Raw genomic sequence first — 21131 nt, forward strand, 5'->3', positions numbered from 1 at the left:
AAGGCTTGGTTTGCATAGTATGAAACATATGTACCTTGCCTTACTTGCTAAGATAAGATGGCAACTAACTCAAGTGGGTTGATCTTCCCTCATGCTGGCTCCAATTCTTTACACTTTCTTTGCTTAAGTGGGTTGATCTTAATCTGGCCTCTCTACCTTTTTCTACATCCTATAATAATTGGGCTTTGATTTTTCTGGTTTCCTTTTCTTCACTTTGGTTTTGGCATAACAAACGGTTACATGTTCCAAATTTCTGTGTGCCTCCTCATCCTGTTGACATCATCATGGGGCAGGTCATTGAGTTTGTAAAAGTTCGAACCAGTCACCTTCAAGGGTAGCCATGGCGTAATGCATGTTCCTTGGTCCCCCCTCCCCCCCTTAATGGGTTAAAGTTAATGTTGATGGCTCTGTTTTAAACGCGCAAGGCTTAGCAGATGCAGATGGGATCATTCGGTCAGATCAAGGTACCTGGATTGGTGGTTTTCGACATCACATCGGATCAGTCCCTGTTATTGCTGCGGAGTTGTGGGCTATCTGGCTCGGACTGCAACTGGCTTGGCAAATGGGGTATCGCAAGATGATTGTTGAATCCAACTGCGTTGAGACTCTGCCTGTATTAAAGTCTTCTGCCATGGTTCATCCCTCTTTCAATGTCTGTCAAGAAATTAGGGAGGTACGGTAATTGGGAGTGTGATATCCAACCTATCTGGCGTGGGGTAAACAAGTGTGCGGATTTCCTTGCCAAGAATGCTCTTCATCGAATGATCCAACATGAATTTCTTATCCTCCCTCCCGAGGCTTTGGCTAGATTGAATTTCTTATCCTCCCTCCCGAGGCTTTGGCTAGATTGATAGAGGAAGATACTCCAGGGTCTATTAGCCTTGGGTTTGTTCGTTGTTAATCTGGGCTTCGGCCCCATTTGCACCAAAAAAGTAAAAAAAATTATTTTATTTACATTTTTTTTTTTCTTTTCAAATCTCTACTCAAATTCATAATCTAAACATAGCCTAAAGTATCGATCCAAGCGGATTGAAAAAGAAAACTCTTAAAATAAGCACAAAAGACAAACTCTAAATAAAGAAGCAAAATAATAAGAGCCCTTTATTATTCAACAAGGATTTTGTTTACACAGATTAATCAAACCTGCCAAAGTTTCATTGTCTATTTATTAAACAAGTTAATTATTGGAAGCACCAATAATAAATCTTCTACTAGAAAATGTTATTACATCTTCTTCACCATACATGCTGCCCCAAAAGCTTCCTTTGCAGCTGTTAGGGAGACCTTGTTGTTGCAGAGATTGGCGAGTGCCCTAAGGCCATGTTTGTTTGGGCGGACTGGATTAGCATTCCCATGACTAATAATCTTAGGACAACCAATCCGTTGGATTATGTATCCTATCTTAACTAATAGTAAGTGTAAAATAATTAATCCGTACTTGAATTGTTTAACCAAACATCGGATTAATAATTTTATTGGACTATTAGTCCAATCCCAAGCTCATGTCCACCCAAACAAACATGGCCTAAATGCTTTATCCCCACATTCAGTGTTTATTGACCCACATTCACCCTCAAACAACTTGATCTGTTGATTCCAAAACTCAGTAATTAATTATCATAGAGCAAGTAATTAATTATGCAAAACTAAGTAGCAAATAATAGAAGTGAAAAAACAATCAGAATGATCTAATGTGCTCGGGAATTAGTCAGACAAAGCCAGACAAAGCTCTGGATATGTTTGTGAGCGAAAAAATAAAGAGAAGTAAAAGAATACCATTGATTTATAGCATTGCCAGTCGTTGACAACAGGCGATCTAAACGATTTGAGGATCTTGGGGCCTTTGACAGGTCCGAAGAGAATCACTCCAATGAATTGCACGCGGCCATCCAAGTTAATCCGGCGCCACATTTCATCGCTGAGCTGTTTCAGAGTGTCTGTCTTCTTTTCTGATCCATCTTTTGCTGCCCTGTACTGCAAGAAAAAGGGAAACAAAAAATAAGAATTTTTTTTTTTGAGTTTGTACAACAATGAAAATTAAGGATGAAATTATTTGAATTGGTCAATTACCTCCCACCATAGAGAATAAATAGTAGCATCTTCTTCAGGGACATTCCCATCTGATATAAGTGTGTGTTGACGTAATGTTTTCATGACTGACCTGTTTTCATGTATGGATATTTCATGAGCCTCTACATGTGCTGTTAATAACAGTAACATTGCTAAGGCAATGAGTAATATAGATAATTGACTTGCCATTGAAGGGGTGAACTAGAGTGAGAAAACCAACAAATACCCAGAACATGTCGCCACACACACATAAAAACAGAGTGACGGAGAGGGATGAAATTGCTAACATGAAGTAATTGATTTTTATCATCATGATGTGTTTGACTGATTAATAAACAAAACGTAACTAATGGTTGGGAGCAATGGCCCAATTGGAAAAGAAATAAGTGTATTAATTCATTCATTATGTGGCTGGGAAGAATGCATTGTAGGGTCCGGATGGGAAAATTATTAAATATTTTCAAAATAAAGGTCCCGTTTGGCAATATGATTGAGACTAATTTAACTAATTAAAAGACAAAATAAGTTAAAAAATTAATAAAATAAAATATTACATTCAAATCATAATCATTTTAATTTTTTTTTTCATAAAACTACCCAAAGAAAAAGGTTAAAAATTCATCCCAAACGAAATTTTTTTAACCAGACTTAACCAAAAAGTCAAGCTAAAAAAGTTCTTCAAAACGAAATCATATAACATTATATTTCTTGTATTTTCAACGGATAATCACAAATCTCTCTTCATCTATTTATGTTCCACTCAGTATAAATTATTTTCTTATATTTCAATAAGTCTTATAGATGACATAGTTATCAACATACCCTTAATAATAATAGGGTGAAGTAGTGTAAATGTTTTATGATGTGAATATTTACACTGTCAACGTGAACATTCACGCTGTCAAATTTATTTAATGTGAATGTTCATATCACAAAATTGCTAAAGATTTAAAAAAAAATTGTACAGGTAAAATTATTTATAAAACGCCTTAAATATGAAAATTAATATTTGGTGGGTCAAATATTCAAAGTAATAAGACTTATTAGATACAAAAATATCTTTATAAATTAATTGAGATACAGGTGCTTAAAAATAATTTTCTAATAAATTCCTCATTTGCAATCAATGAAAAATTATAATGCATATTGACTTATATTTTTTATCCTTAAAACTGCCTAACAAATATAATTTTATTCTTAAAATTTTTAATTACATGATTGATTTGGAATAACACATAAATACGTTACTTGATATTCTCCAATTACTAAATAATTATCTAATAATTATCGGTTTAGATGTTGTGACACTTTTAACCTGATGGTAGGACGTTAAAGTAAAGCCATTTATTAAGCAATAAATACAGTACCACAAATCTAAGGTTGATAATATGTATATGAAAAAAGATTGAGGTCTCGAATTTGAGGCCTCGAATGTAACTCGAATTGGGATTTTTTTATTTTTTTTTTCTTCTGAAACTAGGTTGGTTTGGTTGCTTTTATTTTTTATTTATTTGCTGGGTTGCGTTGTTTGGTTGTTTGGTTGTTTTTATTTATTTATTTATTTGTTGGGCTATTGTAATTTTTTTTTTTTTTGGTTATGTGTAGGGGTGAGTTTAGAGTTTAAGATTTAAGGTTTAGGTTTTTATTTCTTCTAAGTTTTTCTGATTTGAAATAAAAATATAGTAAAGACTCGTACAAAATTATATAGAATTAACAAATTTTAATCAGTAGGCTAGCTGATCGGTCAATTTTATCACCCAATCAGTCTAACCCAACTCACTCATCTTATCAAACCACATACGCTAAATTGTTATTGTTGTTTTTATTTTTTTTATTTATCGGGCTATGTTGGTTTGTTTTTTTTTTTTTTTTTTTATTTATTAGGCTGTGTTGGTTTTATTTTATTTTTTTATTAGGATTTAGGTTTTAGGGTACATATGAAAACCCTTCCAAAAAATAAAAAATAAAAAAAAAACAACCAAAACCAAACCAACATAGCAAAAAAAAAAAAAAAAAAACTTTTTTTCGAGGCAAATCCGCGCACGGTTGTATATATGTATATATATCAGTCATATATCTATCTATCTATCTATATATATATATATATATAAGAAGGGTCTGGCTTTGGTCCAGTCCACCATCGGACTGGACCGTTCTGTTGGGCCCGTGAGGGTCCACTACGGGTCCCGTTTTGAAAATCTGAACCGTCAAATGTGTAGAACTCTTCGAGTACTATATACTTGTAAAAAATCACGTTGATCGGATATCGATAGCTATGTGATCAAATCAGTTTTGTGTAAAAAAAAATGGACGGTGAATAAATTAACGGTTGACAAAAAACTGATTTGATCACATAGCTATCGATATCCGATCAACGTGATTTTTTACAAGCATATAGTACTCGAAGAATTCTACACATTGAACGGTTTATATTTTCAAAACGAAACCCGTGGTGGACCCTCACAGACCCAACAGCACGGTCCAGTTCGATGGTGGACTGGACCAAAGCCAGACCCATATAAGAACTATTTATTTACTTGAGGTTCATTTTTTCTTTTCAATTTTATCCTTTCATTTTAAATAATTTACTAATGGTGGCATATATGTTAAGTGAAGATTTTTTTTTGTGATTATGCTAATATTTTTGGTCAATTATGAAACAGGTTTTTCCGTAATTACTCAAATATTCTTAGTCAATTATGAAATATAAATATTTTATTTTTAACAAATTACAAAACCCCTATGATTTGTTTAAAATATGAATTGATCCTGTAATATTAGAAATTATAACTATCGTTTATTATAAATTTTAATTTAATACAATACTCAGGGGAAAAAAACTATTCTCCTATGCAATAATAAATTATCTAACAAATTAAAAAATAATACATATCATATCACATAATTTTATCATAAATCTAATAATTTATTTTATTCAATACATATCAAATTTTTTAAAAAATTATCAAAATATGAAACTTAAATATATTGTAATAATAGTCCGTACATGACACAGACCTTTTCAAATAAAATTGAACATTTCCAACTTATATAGTATGTCAAATAAAATTGAAGGCTTGGGTATGCCAATTTGACATCTCTAAAAGCTATCCAATGTCAAATTTTATTATTAAAATATTAATTAAAACATTATTTCCTTTCTAAAAAAGTGTTATAATTAAAGATTTGACACGAGTTAATAAATATGTCAAATTTAACATTCCCTCAACCTTTGCCAAATCCATTAGGAATGGCAACGGGGCGGGGCGGGGCGGGACCGGGAATCACACTCCCCGTCCCCGATCCCCGATGGTGGAAATACCCCCGTCCCTGGCCCCGATCCCCGACGGGGAACCCATAACCACCCCCGTCCCCGTCCCCTAACAGGGATCGGGTTTCCCCGACCCCGAAATTCCCCGACCAATTGATCAACATGTTCATCAACAAACAGAGAGAGAGAGAGAGATTTTTTCAACAACAGATCAACAAACAAAATTTTTTTTAACAACACATATTACAAACACAAGAACAAAAAAAAAAAAAATCTGTATGTATACATTACAGATCTGTTCAACACACTGTGTTACACACACACACACAACAGATATATTGTTCATCAACAGATATAATATAAATAACTTGGAAAAAAAAAATTGTGCATCAATGAACAACAGATATGTATATATATAGAGAGAGAGAGAGAGGGCTTCATCACGATCTGTCCTGGTCATGGTCGTGCCTACAGATCGGTGGTGGTGGTGGTGGCTTCAGATCGGTGGTGACGAAGGAGCAGGAACGTCGTTCGTTGTGTGACAGAGAGAGCGACAATAAGGGAGGATGATCGGCAGCGAGGTACGAGCAGCGGCGATGGACGATCGGCGGTTACGGACGAGAACTGAGCTATGTACGGCGATGGACGATCGGCGGTGGCGGTGGCGGTGGCGGTGGCGGTGACGATCGGCGGTACGAGCAGCGGCGAAACCCTAGCTCTTGGCAACGGCGTAGAGAGAGAGAGAGAGAGAGAAGCGTGTTTTGTTTTGTGTTGTGTGTGAGAGAACTGAGCAGTGTTTCAACACAAAACCCTACATGCGCATATATATACGGAAGGGCAAATTAGTAATTTTACATCAGGGATTATTCGGGATGGGGATCGGGGTCGGGGTCGGGCCGGGTCTGGGACTGAAACACGTATCCCCGTCCCCGGCCCGAAGATCACCGGGGATACATTTTTTAATACCGTCCCCGGCCCGTCGAGGGTATTTTTCGGGGAATCACCACGTAATTCGGGGCCGGGGGGTCGGGTCCCCGTCGGGCAGGGTTCCGATTGCCATCTCTAAAATCCATGTCATGTTTGACATATGATGGAGTAAAAATTTAAGGTCTAATTTAATTGTTGATGTGCCAGGTAAGATTTGACATTTAGACCTCGTTTGAAAATATATTATTTTAATAATTTTTTAATTTTTTGACTAAAATATGAGATAAAAAAATTAGTATGTTTGGAATAAATTTTTAATTTTTTACGAAAAGATGTGCAAAAAGTAAAGAGAAAATAAAATCTTTAATTTTTTTGTAAGCCTCCGTTTGGAAAGTGGGTTGGCTTTTTGGCTTTTTGGCTATTTAGCTATTTTAGCCTGAGGCTAAAAAGCCTGGTTTGGGAAGGCCTTTTTGACTTTTTGACTTTTTTGACTTTTTTTGTGAGAGAGAAGTGTAATGATTATGGGTTGGATTTGATATTTTGTCTTTTGTGACTAAAATAGTCTATTTTGTTTTTTGTGGCTATTTTAGCCCCTAACCCACCAAAGCCAACTTCTCAAACTATGCCTAAATGTTATAGACTTTTTGATTTTTTTAATAATTTTTTGACTTTTAAACTAAAACAAGCACTTGCTAAATGAGACCTAAGATGGGAGATGTTCTTATTCTTTTGATATGGGTCCATAGAGTGATCTTATGTGCTACAATATCAAATTGTTGTATACATAGCATGCATGACCCTATTTTAGAATTGCTTTGCAAGTGTAATTGGGGCTTTTCGCCAATTAAATATCAAAAACAATAAATTATTTGCTTATATATATATATATATATTATTTTACATTTGTCCTAGAAAACAAGAAGCATGCTATTATCAATAATTATTTAATAGTTTGAAATATTATGTGATATTTATTTGTATAGTATTTCAAATCAATCACTAACAAAAAAAATTTACTAATATGACATGCTAAATTATGTTTATTAAGTAGTTATGAGACAAACTTAGGTGCCATTTGTTATCACTTATAAGTTAACTTTTATGATTATAATTTTTTTTGATTATTAACTTAAAATAAATTGTAAATTTGTTTAGTATTATTTTTTATAATATACGAAAAAACTTTTTAAGTGAATAAGCTATCACATGGTTTTTTTTGTAAAAATATAAGTATTTAGAATGACTGCAAAAGTAATAATTATCACAAAAGATATGAGACACTTTTGTCCATACGTACTTAACGATTTTAAATAAACTTAAGAAATTTTTACTTGTTTTGGCCAAATAAACTAAAATAATCAAGCAAGCTATAATTTAAAATCACAATCAAACATCATTAATTACTTTTATAAAGTAAATAAACTAATAACTTGACTTGTAAGTGTTACCAAATAGAGTTTAATGTGTATTACGATTTTTTTTTTTTTTGACTAAAAATATTATGTAAACAATATGTATTATATTTTAAAAATATCTAACAACTTTCCCACCATTTTGGCTCACAAGTTTAGTAAGCATAACAATAATAACAACCATGAAACAAAAAGAGGATGATATATTAACTGGTTAATAACAAAAATAAAGCAATATTTAAGTCAATTAACTTGAACCCTCTTGTACTAATATCTAGGGCAAACACCCATTGTCACTATAGGGTTGCAGTTGACAAAAATGTTATGAATCATCAAAATATATATTTAATCTAATCACAAAAGGAATGTGTAATGTAGATTTAAAATTAGGAAGATGGTGGTTACGCTTGCAATAATTGTAGAATATTGATTTGTTAAATTGAATAATTTTCTAAGTAATGTTTTCTAGATTTGTAACATTCCAGCAAAACTTGATGGAACTTCATTAAGCAATTAGGCCTAATGCTAGTAGAACCTAACTAAGCAAATAGCTATAGAACATTAATCAAAACATATATCTTGATGAGTTGGTAGGGGTACTTTAATCTAGGTAAGTTACAAATACACTTATTGAGATACGTTTAAAATGTGGATTATCCCCAGTGATTCTTATACAACAATAAATTTATTGGAACTGTAAATTGAATTATATTTCTAACATCATTAAATATTGTTAATTCACTTAATGGTTGATTACTGAAAGGAGTTATTTATTATGTGATTAGAAATTTGAAAGAACATGATATAATTTCTAAAACCACATTGGACAATTAATATTTTAAATAAATCTCAGAAAGTGTATTTGTAATTTTTTCTTAAATCTATACTCGCATGATCATTTCTTTCCACAATGGCACCAAGTAATTGGGTAATTCTATTTCTATACTAATTCTCCTTCGGTGGTGCTATATGCACCAATTAATATACACACTAGTGTTATGCCATTATTATTAACCCCACTTATTATACAAATTACAAATATCCAAAATATCTAAAATTATGTTACATCATCTGTTAATATACTAGTTAGTACATTTATTAGTACATATAACATTGTTCAACTCTCCTTAGTTCACACATTTAAAGCTTCGTTCGGCATTTGATTTTTGGCTAAAAAAATACAAAAAGACAAAATTGCCTACAAAAGCTAATAAGACAAAATATCACATTCAAATCATAATCATTATACTTTTTCTCTCACAAAAGTCAAAAAAGCTTAAAAAGCCAAACCAAACGAGGCTAAAAAAGTCAAGCTAAAAAAATCTCAACACAAAAAAATCAATTAAAAAAGCCAATGCCAAACGAAGATTTAATGAAGTTTTTCCTTAATATAATTTTGTCTTAGAATAAGAATACAGCCATACCCTTATCTTCTTCCATCCAAACTTTAATTCTAAAACACCACAACCATTCTCCATCGCCATATTCACCTAAAAAATCTTTCATCGCCAACACCACCTCTCTTCTTCGCCATCCCTTTTCATTGTCTTTTTTCCCTCCACATGCGACCACCTTCCACAATAAACCATACATTCCCACAAGCCTTCTGTTGCGAACCACTCATTTTCAAGGTTGGTCGTAAAGGTCTAGGTTAGAAGTAGGGGTGTAAAAATGGCCCGCGGCCTATGGACGACCCGAAGCCCACTTGCGGCCCGAGATGGGCCCAGCCTGAGCCCTTAAGCTAGGGTCTGGGCCATTGTTTTGAAGCCCGACTCGACTCGTGGCCCAGTCCATCGGCCCGCTTAAGGCCCACTTAGGACCTGGGCCGCGCGGAGGCCTAGTGTATTTTTTAGTGGAAAATAATAAACTTTTGGTAGAAAAAAATTAAAAAAATTAAAAAAAAATGGCCAAGCCCGCGTAAGCCCGAGGCTAGGTCCAGGCCCAGCCCACTGGCCCGTCCAAAGCCCGAATACCCCTGGGCCTGGGCTAGGGCCTGGGCTTAGTTTTTTGGTCCGTGGGTCGACCCTGCTCGGCCTGAATTTTTGGCGGGAACCCGCGAGGCCCAACATGGGTCGAGCCGGGCCGGATTTACACCCCTAGATAGAAAGGGGCATGTTGAGAGTAGTGGTGGCAGTGGCGATGAAGGCTGAAAGTGCCAACACTGATGGCTAAGAAGGGGTGGGTGAATGAAAAAATTATTAGAGTTTTTAAATTGGAGATGAGAGTATTATTAAAATAAAGAAATGGGCACTGAAATTAATTTTTTATTTGATATATGTACTAAAAAGTGTTCATTGATTGGAGCCTAAATGTTATATTTTTAGCCCGCTAAAATATATTTTATTAGTCCATTTATTTTTACTATTTTATAATTTTATATATTTTTGCTTGTTATATATATATATATATATATATTTTGAGGGTTCGTACAGAAATTAATGTAAATAATATATTTTAAATATTATATATATTATTATATTAAAAAAGTGTACAGTATTAAACTGTGCACAACCATGCCTCCCACGCCTCTAACTTAATTATATATATAATGTTATATTTTATTCATTTATTATTATTTTGTTTTATTTGTTTGTGTGTAGGTTCATTACAAGAAATTTTACTTTTGGCGATCAAAATTTTAGTCATCAAAAGCCATGTTTTTAATCGCCAATCACTTTTGCCGACTAACATATTTGGTCGCCCATTTGGTCGCCAATAGTTTGTCGGGGAAACAATCAGTGACTAAAATCTGTTTGGTAGCCAAAAGTAGCCTATTGGTGACTAAAACTTTAGTCGCCATATTTTTTTTAAAAATAATTAAATATATATATTTTTTTACTTTTAGCGACTAAATTATTTAATAGCCAATTAAGTATGTATGTTTGGCGACTAATTATTTGGTAGTCAAAAGTTTCACTTTTTGAGAATTGACAGCTAAAAATTTAGTAACCAAAAATTTCTTTTTTACAATTGATGACTAACAGTTTAGAAGCCAAAAGTTTCACTTTTTTACAATTGGCGACTAAAGTTTTGGTAGCAAAATGCCAACCTATGATATTTGTTTAGTCACCAAAATGTCTCATTTAGTTTTTATAATTTGTTCTGTAATATTTTTTACAGCACTTATAACATGTGCATATACAAATTTATTCATCCATTCATTCATTCATTCAATTCTCAACCATTTAATAAAAAAATTTCTTCACAACTTGTACCATTCAATTTTCAACCACATACAGAACTTAACTATTAACCGTACATATCAAAGAAAATCAGAATCTATAAACATAGTATAATCGAACAAATACATACACTATCCAAACCAACAATTAAAATCCAAGTTAAAGAAAATCTTAATAACAATTGTGATGATGATGATGGTGCTGATACTAGAGACACTATTGTTGGGCTGAAGGTCATTCCACAATTGTTCTTCATCAATTTGTCACGTGGGTGTTCATGTTCTACATCATGGCGAGAATAACAGTTTAGAAAATAAATTGAAACTGTTAAAGTAATTAAAGTTGTTAATTTAAGATTGTAAGATGACTTCAAGCTGTCACGTGGGTGTTCATGTTCTACATCATGGCGAGAATGACAGTTTAGAAAATAAATTGAAACTGTTTAAGTAATTAAAGTTGTTAATTTAAGATTGTAAGATGACTTCAAGCTGTCAATTGTACTTCAAGCATTTGTAAAAGTATTCTAACTTTGTTCGAATTCATGAAAGAAAATTCATGATTGAATGATATGTACTCTGAGCAAAGTATTTGATTAAATAAAAAGAGAAATGCTACTAAAGCAAGCATTGACCTAGTGAAGAGTGTGTAGTTACAACTTGTTTTGAAACATGTGCTTGCCAAGTGACTGATTATAAAACAATTGACTGACTGAAAAAAGAATCGTTATGGTTAAGGATATGTATATTACCTGATATATTACCATGAGAATCTTTATCTTTGTAACAACCCCGACCTATGATTAACGTTAATCCATGCTTAAGTATGCCTAACAAGTAATTTTGAAAAGAAATTCTGAGTTAATTACATGTGCATTGCATTATTTGTGTTTATATCTGTTTAACGTAAAAAGATCTGCTCATGTTTCGGTTTGTGAATTGAAGGCCTTGTCGGCATCCGATTCAGAAATTGACTTGATTTTTTAGTTAATTAGAATTTTTTAGAATTTTATGGTAGGTTTAATTGAAATTTGATTCAGAATGATTAAATTAGATTAATTTAATGCCCATTTAATTAACTTTAATTAATTACCACCAAGTGAACCTATATAAGACTCCCTACATGCTCCACTCATCTCTTTCTTTCATTTTCAACACAGTTTTTGAGTTTACTCACACACACAAATGTGAGAGAGAGGGAGAGGAAGGTAAACTTGAATTCAACCAAAGTGGGACTTACTTGAGAATTGAAGAAAAACATGGAGGATTAGCTTGATTACTCAAGAATTGGTCTACTTGAAGCTCAATTGAGAAGTTTAGACGAGAACTCAAGCTTTTGATAATATAATTAAGTTAGCCAACTCATGAATTTAAAAGAAATCCTATAGGAAGGTAGGAATTAAGCTTAGATAGTTGATTTTTGGAGTATATCATGCATGCATGCATAATTCTCATAATATGATAAGCTAATTTTCAAGAATCTCCACATGCATGTCTATACTTGGGTTTTGTTCAAGGAACTCAACATGTCTTTGACCCAAACATCTCATTTGCTCATGATTTGAAAACTTGAAGCTCAAATCACTTCATGCATGTCATATTCATGTCATGTTTTTACAATTCAAGTTTGAATTTTGCTCAATCGTCAAGCTTATGGACCTTGATTTCATGAAATGACCTTTAATTCTCAATGTTTTTCAAGTTTAGACAAGTTTCCTCAAGTTTTTGGTCCAAATGATGAGTTTTAAAGTGTTAAAATCAAGATTTGTAACTTGGAAGCAATTCTGGAAATTTCATAATTCTGCTCCTACGCTTGAGCGTAGAAATTTACGCTCGAGCGACCACTCTGAGAGTGTGCACTTCCGCTCGAGCAACCAGAAGTCTGCTCGAGCGTGAAATGCAAGCTTCCAGAAGTTCTTATGTTTTGCAGCATGCTCGAGTGACAAAAGTTGCGCTCGAACAAGGGCATGTCTCTCACGCTTGAGCAAGCGTTGAACGGCAAAATCAAGCAACCAGCATTTTTGCAAAAGTTTACAGATCGCTCGAGTGACCGATTTTGCACTCGAGCGACCACTCACATTTTACATGTCCACTCGAGCATAGGAAGTCACGCTCGATCGAGGACTCTGTTTTCAACACTTTTTGTTAAGTGTTTTCAAGTACATTTTTGCATCCTCTTTCCATCATAGGCATTCTCAGACCAAGATTAAAACACCATAATGAGGATAAAGAAGTAGAAACACCCTAAGACAAGAAAGAACTAAGTTAATGATTTCAAGTGTGTTATTCAGTACGTATTCGTTCTGTATTTGTGTAGGTCACGTGTCACAAGATATCTGAATTGCCTACTCTGTCCGTTACTTGGAGTTATCTGTTATCTGTGTGTAATAACTTAGTAAAGTTATGTTTAAGTTAAATTATTTTCTGTATATGGAATAAGATTTGTTCTATAAGATGCCATGTTTTGTACTATGAATGATTGTTCAACTCTAATAAATGTTTGTGATATTATGCTATGATCCAAGTATGCTGTCTGTACCTGGATTGAAGGTTCCTTATGGAATTGACAAGTTATCTGTACCTGGCTGGAGGTTCCCTTATGAAACTGACAAGTTATCTGTTCCCAGTCTGGAGGTTCCTTTATGGAACTGACAAGTTATCCGTACTCGGCTGAAGGTTCCTCTATGAAACTGACAAGTATAATCTATGATGCTCTGTATATGATCTGTTAACGTTAACAGATAAGCCATGTATGATCAAGCATGAATTCTAAATTCTGTATATGATTTGAATAAGAATACGAATGTGAACTACCATAGTCATGGGACATCATTCATTTAACCCTTTACTCTGTTATTATTCATTGGGGAGGTTCCCTTATGAAACTGACAAGTTATCTGTTCCCAGTCTGGAGGTTCCTTTATGGAACTGACAAGTTATCCGTACTCGGCTGAAGGTTCCTCTATGAAACTGACAAGTATAATCTATGATGCTCTGTATATGATCTGTTAACGTTAACAGATAAGCCATGTATAATCAAGCATGAATTTTAAATTCTGTATATGATTTGAATAAGAATACGAATGTGAACTACCATAGTCATGGGACATCATTCATTTAACCCTTTACTCTGTTATTATTCATTGGGCTCCCGCTCACTATTTAAATTATGTATGTAGGTAATCAGGCACATGACCAGGCTCAGAGTTGAGGACCTAGCGTCTTAGTTTTTGTCAGCCAACCTTTGCGCCTCCCGAGGAGGTTCCGGATCAAGTCAAGTCTAGTGGCTGTGTTGTTATGAATGTATAAGACTTTGTTTCTTTTGCTCTATGAACAAGTTTCTCTGTTTTTTTGTACATGAAGTGACGTGTAAATACTGTATCTTTTGACATCACTCATATGTTTATAAAAGTTTAAAATTTTCTATCCAATGTATGTCTTCATAGCTCGGTGGACTATGTATATTTTATGTATTTGCTTCTACAACCCCTAATTGTACATTATTATGTTAAGAGGCCTTTGGTAATCAAAGGATTACTGGTCGGTTACAACGCTAAACCTATAGAGGCAGGTTGGGTTGGGTTGTGACAATCTTCCTCTTGCACTTGCCACAATGAAGATAACTCACTGAAGTGTATTATAAAGTTTTTATTTATAATTGATGAGACTCCAATGTAACACCTATATTGCCACTAGGCCAAGGCAAATTAGACTTTTAACTCCACTAAAATGATGAATAATAATGATTAAAAAAGATTAGTCAACAAATTTAGCACTTAAATTTTTAAGAAAATTACTATTCACACTCTACTTTTGCTTTCTATCCTTAAATTTTGCTTTTAGCCAAAAAACAATATGGGGTGTGAATAGCCAGTGAGGAGTGTAAATAATAATCTCCATTTTGAAAATTCAAATGAAATCATTACTCACCCAATTTGGCCATCTTCCAAATAGTTATGGAGCTGCCACACCTTGCCAAAACAAACAGGATGATTGCCAACTGACAAGGTCACATTTTGTCATTTGCACTAGTAATTTCCCAAGTGAAACACAATAAAACAACAAGAAGAAAGAATACTATAGTTTCAAATTATGATACTATAGAAAAGGAAAAAAGAGTTGCCTAAAATTCAAATATGCTTAGTTTGAAAGGGTTTAATATTGAAAAGAGTAAATTCACAACTTAGATAACCAATTCCCCCTGTACAGTTAGAATACACCCAATAACACTACACTGATGCCACAACCATTACCTAGATTGATACTGTTATTTTAGACCATGCAACCATTGATCTCCAATGGATGAACGAGAACTGTCTATCACAATGAATCATTAGACATTCCACTTTTCTTCACAAACTTCGTTTTTTTTTTTTTTAAAGTATACAAAAAAAAAAAAAAAAAAAAAAAATTGAGTTGCACATTTCAGTAAAGAGAAACTTTGCATTGAGAAAATACTTTAGAAATTTTAATGTTATGATCTTGATCATTGCCATCCAAACTTAACCCACCTATTTTGTGGTTAGATGCACAGATTGCATTATGCAAATCTTCCCATTTAAAGCCAAATCTTTCATTGGTATGTTAGCTTTGTGATCCAACATTCTTGTTAGAGGACTAATGAAAAATATAATAGGAAAAAGATGGCCAACATTAGGAAAGTATATTACATTTGAAGGTATAAAACTGTAAAACGCCTATATCCTACTTCAAACAGCTTAAACCATAATTAATGTAGAGCAGGATACAATCTGGGGATGGAAACAAAACAGAAACAGTTTCTTCACAAAGACAAAGTAGAAGAAGAAACTAAGAACAGAGAACTTACCTTGTCTACAATGAAAATCTCTTATCCATTGAACAAAAATTAAACTGTTCGAACATTAAACAAAAACCAATGATGGGCTACCAGATTGAACATTCATCAAGTATTTTTAATTTGGTTCAAGTGTAGTGGCCATCTAGAAAATTAAAACCAAAGAAAAAAGAGTTTGATTAAACAGAACTTTTAAATCCTATTTTTTGAAATTTCCATATTCTTGTTGGCATGTATCAGCATTTGTTTGACCTCGTTGTATCAGCATTTGTTTGACATTTGTATGTATTATAGAAAGATGCACTTCTCACATGAAAGTGCAGTTAAGCCAATATGGAAAGAATTCCAAGTAAAGCCACCCTGAAATGTAAGTTTAGAGACAATAACTTGGCCATTCACAAAGCATTTCATTGAGGCATTTTAGCATACACTTGCAATGCAAAATGTAAGTGTAGAGAGAATTACACATGCTTTCAATTATCACACATGCCTACAATTTATCATTTTAACAAGATGATTTTTCTTTCAAAATGACAACAGAACTCAGCAAGTCTATTTTCATAACATTCTTTGTGACAGGACTTTTGTTCTGTTTTTTCAAAAATCCTCTCCATTTATTCTTACATTTATACAAAATTCCTCTCCATAAGCATCATGAAAGCAGTTGTTCTGTTTTTGTAAAAGGGATTAGAATACTGATGCATATCATGTATGCCTAACAACAAGTCTATTTCAGCAAGTATGATTTCATAACATTTTTTTGAAAAATCAGACAGCTTTTCATCATGGGAATTAAATGGAGAGGATTTAAAAAAAAATGAAAAAAAAACAAATTAATCACTAAGCTTTTCATCATGGCGATTAAATGGCAATGATTTATAAACATATATATATATAATAAATAAATAAACTGACCTTTTCTCGGTTGTCAATGGAGGAGATTTTGAGATCTAGGGCTTGGGTAACTTTGCAACATGTCAATGCAAAGAAGGGAAGCCGGAAAACACCGGAAGCCCTCCACTGCTGCCGATGGGTTGGCTAATTTTGCTCTTGTTTGCTAGACCGAAACAGTGTTTGGGTTTCAATAGAGTAGAGATAGAGAGAGAAAGAAAGAGAAGGAATCCGATATTTGGGTTTGAATAGAGTAAAGTGAGATTGTTTTGGGTTTGAATAAGTGAGAGTGATGGATGAGAGGAGAGAGAGAGAGAGCCACACGCGTCACAGAGCTCATTCGAGGCATTCACGCCTCATGCTCTCGAGGTCTGAAACATTTTTCATATAATTAATAACAATTCGAGATTACATATTTTAGTCACTAATTACTTTTTGAATCCCACCAAAATTAGAAATTTTCTTTCAAATATTTTAGTTTTTTAACGATTAAAATATTTTTTTATCGCTGAAAATATACTTTTGGCAACCAAAAGATAACATATACTTTTGGTCGCCAAAGATAAAAAATAATTTTTTTCTTTTTATTCGACTACTAAACAATTTTAGTAGCTAAAACTAACTATACGATTATTAAAATATTCTTTTGTCGTTGAAAATATACTTTTAGCGACTAAATTTTTGGTCGCCAAAGATAATTTTTTTTTTTTTATTCGGCTACTAAACAATTATAGTAGCTAAAACTAACTATACGGCTACTAAAGTATTCTATTGCCGTTGAAAATATACTTTTGGCAACCAAAATTTTGATCACCAAATATAAAAAATAAAATTTTTTTTTTTTCATTTGGCTACTAAACAATTTTAGTAGCCAAAACTAGTTACATGGCTACTAAAAATTTTTTTAGTCGCCAATTATGATATTTTTAGCAACTAAATTTTTTTTTAGTCACCAATAATTAATATTCCCCGACTAAAAAAAATGAGTAGCTAAATATTTGACTTTTACTAACTAATATTATTTTTAGTTGCCAATTCCAACACTTTTGGTGACTAAATTTTTTTAATCGCCAAAAATAATTGCCAAAAATGCATTTTGTTGTAGTGGTTCCATTTGCCTATAAACGAAAGGAGAGAGCAACAAAGCAAAGGCAGGCAAGCTTCAGCTGAAGCTCTGCATGAAAGAAAAGAGAAAGAAAAGAAAGAAAGGGAGAGTGAGAACGTTTAGAGTTTATATATTTTATAGTGGTTGTAATATTAGTATGTAGAACTAATTTTCATATCTTAGGGTTAAGATGAAACTCAGTGATTGGGGGTAGTTTGTATTTAGTTTTGTAGATTTTTAATTGATTTTAGATACTGTTGTATAACTTAAATTTTTGTGCCGATATTGTTTTATCAAATTACGTGTTCACTGGTTATGAATACATGTTATACAATTATTTTCACTGCTTATGTATTAAAATTATTAGATTAGTCATACTTAGTAAGACGAGTCGTGCATTAACCTTAGTTTAGTTTAGTGATTACGGTCTATGCTAAGCGAAAATGATTCATGACTTTCTAATTTTAAAACACAAATATTTTAAGTGACGTGTCCCGACCAAGACACATCATAGTATCCATTTCAATGATTTTTTACAATCTAAATACAATAACCCCCAATTATAAGGTCAGCAGTGGATTCTAAACCCTAAGGTTTCTTTTTCTCACTTTCCATTTTCAAAACCGAAATCTTTGAACTAAAAATAACTTGCCCTAGTTTTTGTGGTTCGACACCCATTCTTAACCGCTATACTTCATAATAGTAGTTGCTACCGATTTTATTCATTTTATTTTGGTGTGCAAATGACAACATCATTCATTAAGTGTATTCACTGAGAAAAATTGATGTGTGAAAATAGAATTACCTCAAGTTAGTCCCTCTAAATATTAAACTTATTGTATTGTCCTTAATAATTAAAACTTAACTAACTAAAAAATCATGCTTAATTTTTTTTACTTCCTTTTACTAATGTACAACAAACACCTTTTTTTTGTATTTTAAAAAAAAAAAAAAAACCTACTACTACTAAATATACATCAATCATCGTGTTTTTTCTTCTTTTTTTAATTTTTTTTTTTTATACCTTATGCAGTGTTTGACTATAATTACTTTTTTTAATTATAATTTAAAATAATTCAATTATGATGTTTATGATAACTAATCTTATAAATATCATAATTTGCATCTAATAAACACTATTTTGAGGGTGTGTAGCATGGCGGGACCCAACTTTTATTATTGACAGACATGGTGGCCAATGGAGATTTGGTAAACAATTTACAGCAACAAAAGTTAAAGATATATTATACAAAAGCCAAAAACATCAATGCTGGAATAGCTCAGTTGGCTAGAGCGTGTGGCTGTTAACCACAAGGTCGAAGGTTCAAGCCCTTCTTCTAGCGCTTGCCTAGTCTTTTAAAATAAATTATTGAGTTGAGTTGCATTTTTTTTTTCAAAAAAGAAATTGCAATTACATTATTGAGTTGAGTTGGATAAACAACTATTTACTATGTGAACTATCAAGTGATGTACCGATTATATTAAATATATGAATTGATGCATATTTATGAATCCATTAATAGGATTAATATTAAACCGAATTTATTGAATTTAAAACCATTGTTTGGAAGTTCTGCTCCAGCTAATTCACCTTACTGGAGATATGCATTAGCTACAGAATCTACATACAAACTACATTGCATGCACAGAATGCTTTGGAATCTTTGATGGATCTGGTTAACCAACAACCCATATGTGAGATGACTGGGCACAGGTATGGGAACAACTTTAGCAACAAAAGACTAAGAGCATCCCAGCAATCTCCCTAAGCCCACTCGTTACTTATTTTAAATGGTTGAAATCACTTTATACATTTTCAGCACTTCTTCTAAACAATTCCCTAAACTAATTTTTCTTACAGTGACTCCCTATAACTCCCTTATATTTAATAAATTCTTATTTTATTTCGTTAAAGGCGTGAAGGGAAAGTCTCCTGGATGTCCCCCCGGACATCCCCTAGATGTCCGTGAGTGCCCTGTAGCTGAAGAAGAAAAATGCTCAAAAATGACCTAACCTATCGATCACCTGGTCATCCGGCCAGTCGACCACCCGGTGAATCTCCCCTACTTGTTTTCCTCTGCTGTGTTGCTAGTTTTTATTATTTTATTATTAAAAAAATATTTAAATTTAAAAGTAATTAAAAATATTATTTTAATAGAATAGAGAGAGAATAGGAAGTTTGATAGGAAAAGTAAATGAAAAAGTGATTCCTAATAGAAGAAATTAATTTTTTAATAATATTTTAGGATAAAATTTAAGTAAATTGCTGGGATGCTCTAAGACCACTAGCCTTACTAGTATGTGAAATTGCAAGAATTATGCGCAAATCGTAGCTATGATTTCTCTTGCCGCTATTTTTAGATGTTGAATTTGTGATTGAAAAAAAGAAATTGTTACTCTTTTTTTTTTTTTTTTGATAACTCAGGTATCCCCACAGCCGAAGCATGGGACTACTCCTGAGGGCCCTGAAGTTAACGACCGGGCCAACCTCCAGTGGCCCACACAGCAGCCTTGCGGGGAGTAGGAATCGAACCTGAGACCTCCAGGAGGAGCAGTTACTTAATAAAACTAAAACTTTATATTTGTTTTTATTTTCTCATTTTATACTTTGAATTTATTGAATGATGACTATATATTAGGGGAAATAGATGATTTCTCACAAGTAAATCATTCAATGGAAATAAAAATTAATGTGAAAAAATTAAATCAATAATTTTTACGTGTTCCTTGAGATACATCTACAGGACCAAAATCCGATTTCACTATCAACCAAGAGTTTTTAAATAATTACAAATGAGACACGAATAGTTTTACAAATCATTCTTAAGTGAATTCTAAATAATCATAAATAAACGAGAGAAAAAATCTCACCAAATAAATAAATAAATTACCTTCAAAATAGAATTGAAGAAGATCTAAAAACTAATAACCCCAGATCGAAACTATAACAATGACCAGATGCTTGAAATCAAAGCAGCAACGAAAGCACAAGTTGGACTTTACCACGCCAAACTGCATAACAATACTTTTTCTTGTTCACGCCGCACATCATACACCACTACCGAATAAACTGATTAAAAGAAATATCTCAGCACGAAACTTCAATGCAAGAATATTGATGCCTCAGATTTTTTCTCAAAACCAAGCTGTCACCAAACAGATTTTTAAAATATTTATTGGGTCTTAAAAAATCAAATATAATATATAAAAAATATATTATAATCAATATCAAATTAAATTAAAATTCTTTTAATAAATCAATTAGATCTCGTATTCCGAAAGTATAACCACCAAACTATCTATAGTTTGTACTCACTAATGGAGCAGTTGCTTGGGGTTAAATGGGTCAAAACGATAGCACAAGAGGTGTAAATGGTTTGGTTCGGTTCGGTCGTTGTTGAGAGTAAATTTAGTACCAAACTAATTCTTTCAATTTTCACAATTGAGAAATCGATATGGAC

At 32.9% G+C, this 21131-nt stretch overlaps 1 protein-coding gene, 1 long non-coding RNA gene and 1 other non-coding gene across 14 annotated transcripts; 1 reads left to right on the forward strand and 2 right to left on the reverse strand.

Annotated features, from left to right (window-relative positions):
• Positions 1-1075: 1075 nt before the first annotated feature.
• Positions 1076-2456, reverse strand: LOC114271949 (vacuolar-processing enzyme). The gene is made up of 4 exons (XM_082901053.1): positions 2071-2456; positions 1777-1974; positions 1526-1587; positions 1076-1312 (listed from the first exon to the last, which is right to left on the reverse strand). The coding sequence occupies exons 1-4, from the start codon at positions 2257-2259 to the stop codon at positions 1225-1227; spliced, it is 537 nt and encodes a 178-aa protein (XP_082757179.1). The 5' UTR covers positions 2260-2456; the 3' UTR covers positions 1076-1224.
• An 8408-nt stretch (positions 2457-10864) lies between these two features.
• On the reverse strand, positions 10865-16969 carry LOC145806177 (uncharacterized). Of its 12 annotated transcripts, none has more exons than XR_014348920.1 (5): positions 16590-16969; positions 15370-16034; positions 14789-14858; positions 11611-11688; positions 10865-11144 (listed from the first exon to the last, which is right to left on the reverse strand). It is a non-coding gene; the product is annotated as an uncharacterized LOC145806177 (long non-coding RNA). The 12 variants fall into 12 exon arrangements; XR_014348917.1 differs by having other exon boundaries at positions 13398-14858; XR_014348922.1 differs by lacking the exon at positions 10865-11144 and adding an exon at positions 11243-11258.
• Positions 16970-18939: 1970 nt separating this feature from the next.
• TRNAN-GUU (transfer RNA asparagine (anticodon GUU)) lies at positions 18940-19013 on the forward strand. Its single transcript has one exon. It is a non-coding gene; the product is annotated as a tRNA-Asn (tRNA).
• The last annotated feature ends 2118 nt before the right edge of the window (positions 19014-21131 follow it).

This window comes from Camellia sinensis, chromosome 13 (assembly GCF_055761805.1).
Source record: "Camellia sinensis isolate YWXY chromosome 13, ASM5576180v1, whole genome shotgun sequence".
Classification (NCBI taxonomy): Eukaryota; Viridiplantae; Streptophyta; class Magnoliopsida; order Ericales; family Theaceae; genus Camellia; species Camellia sinensis.

Coding starts and splice junctions, on each gene's coding strand:
- LOC114271949 (XM_082901053.1), bottom strand. CDS start 2,259: ATGGCAAGTCAATTATCTATATTACTCATTGCCTTAGCAATGTTACTG. Junction 1,975..2,070: donor TTTATTCTCTATGGTGGGAG/GTAATTGACCAA, acceptor TTTTTCTTGCAG/TACAGGGCAGCAAAAGATGG. Junction 1,313..1,525: donor TGTGGGGATAAAGCATTTAG/GCCATGTTTGTT, acceptor ACATGGCCTTAG/GGCACTCGCCAATCTCTGCA.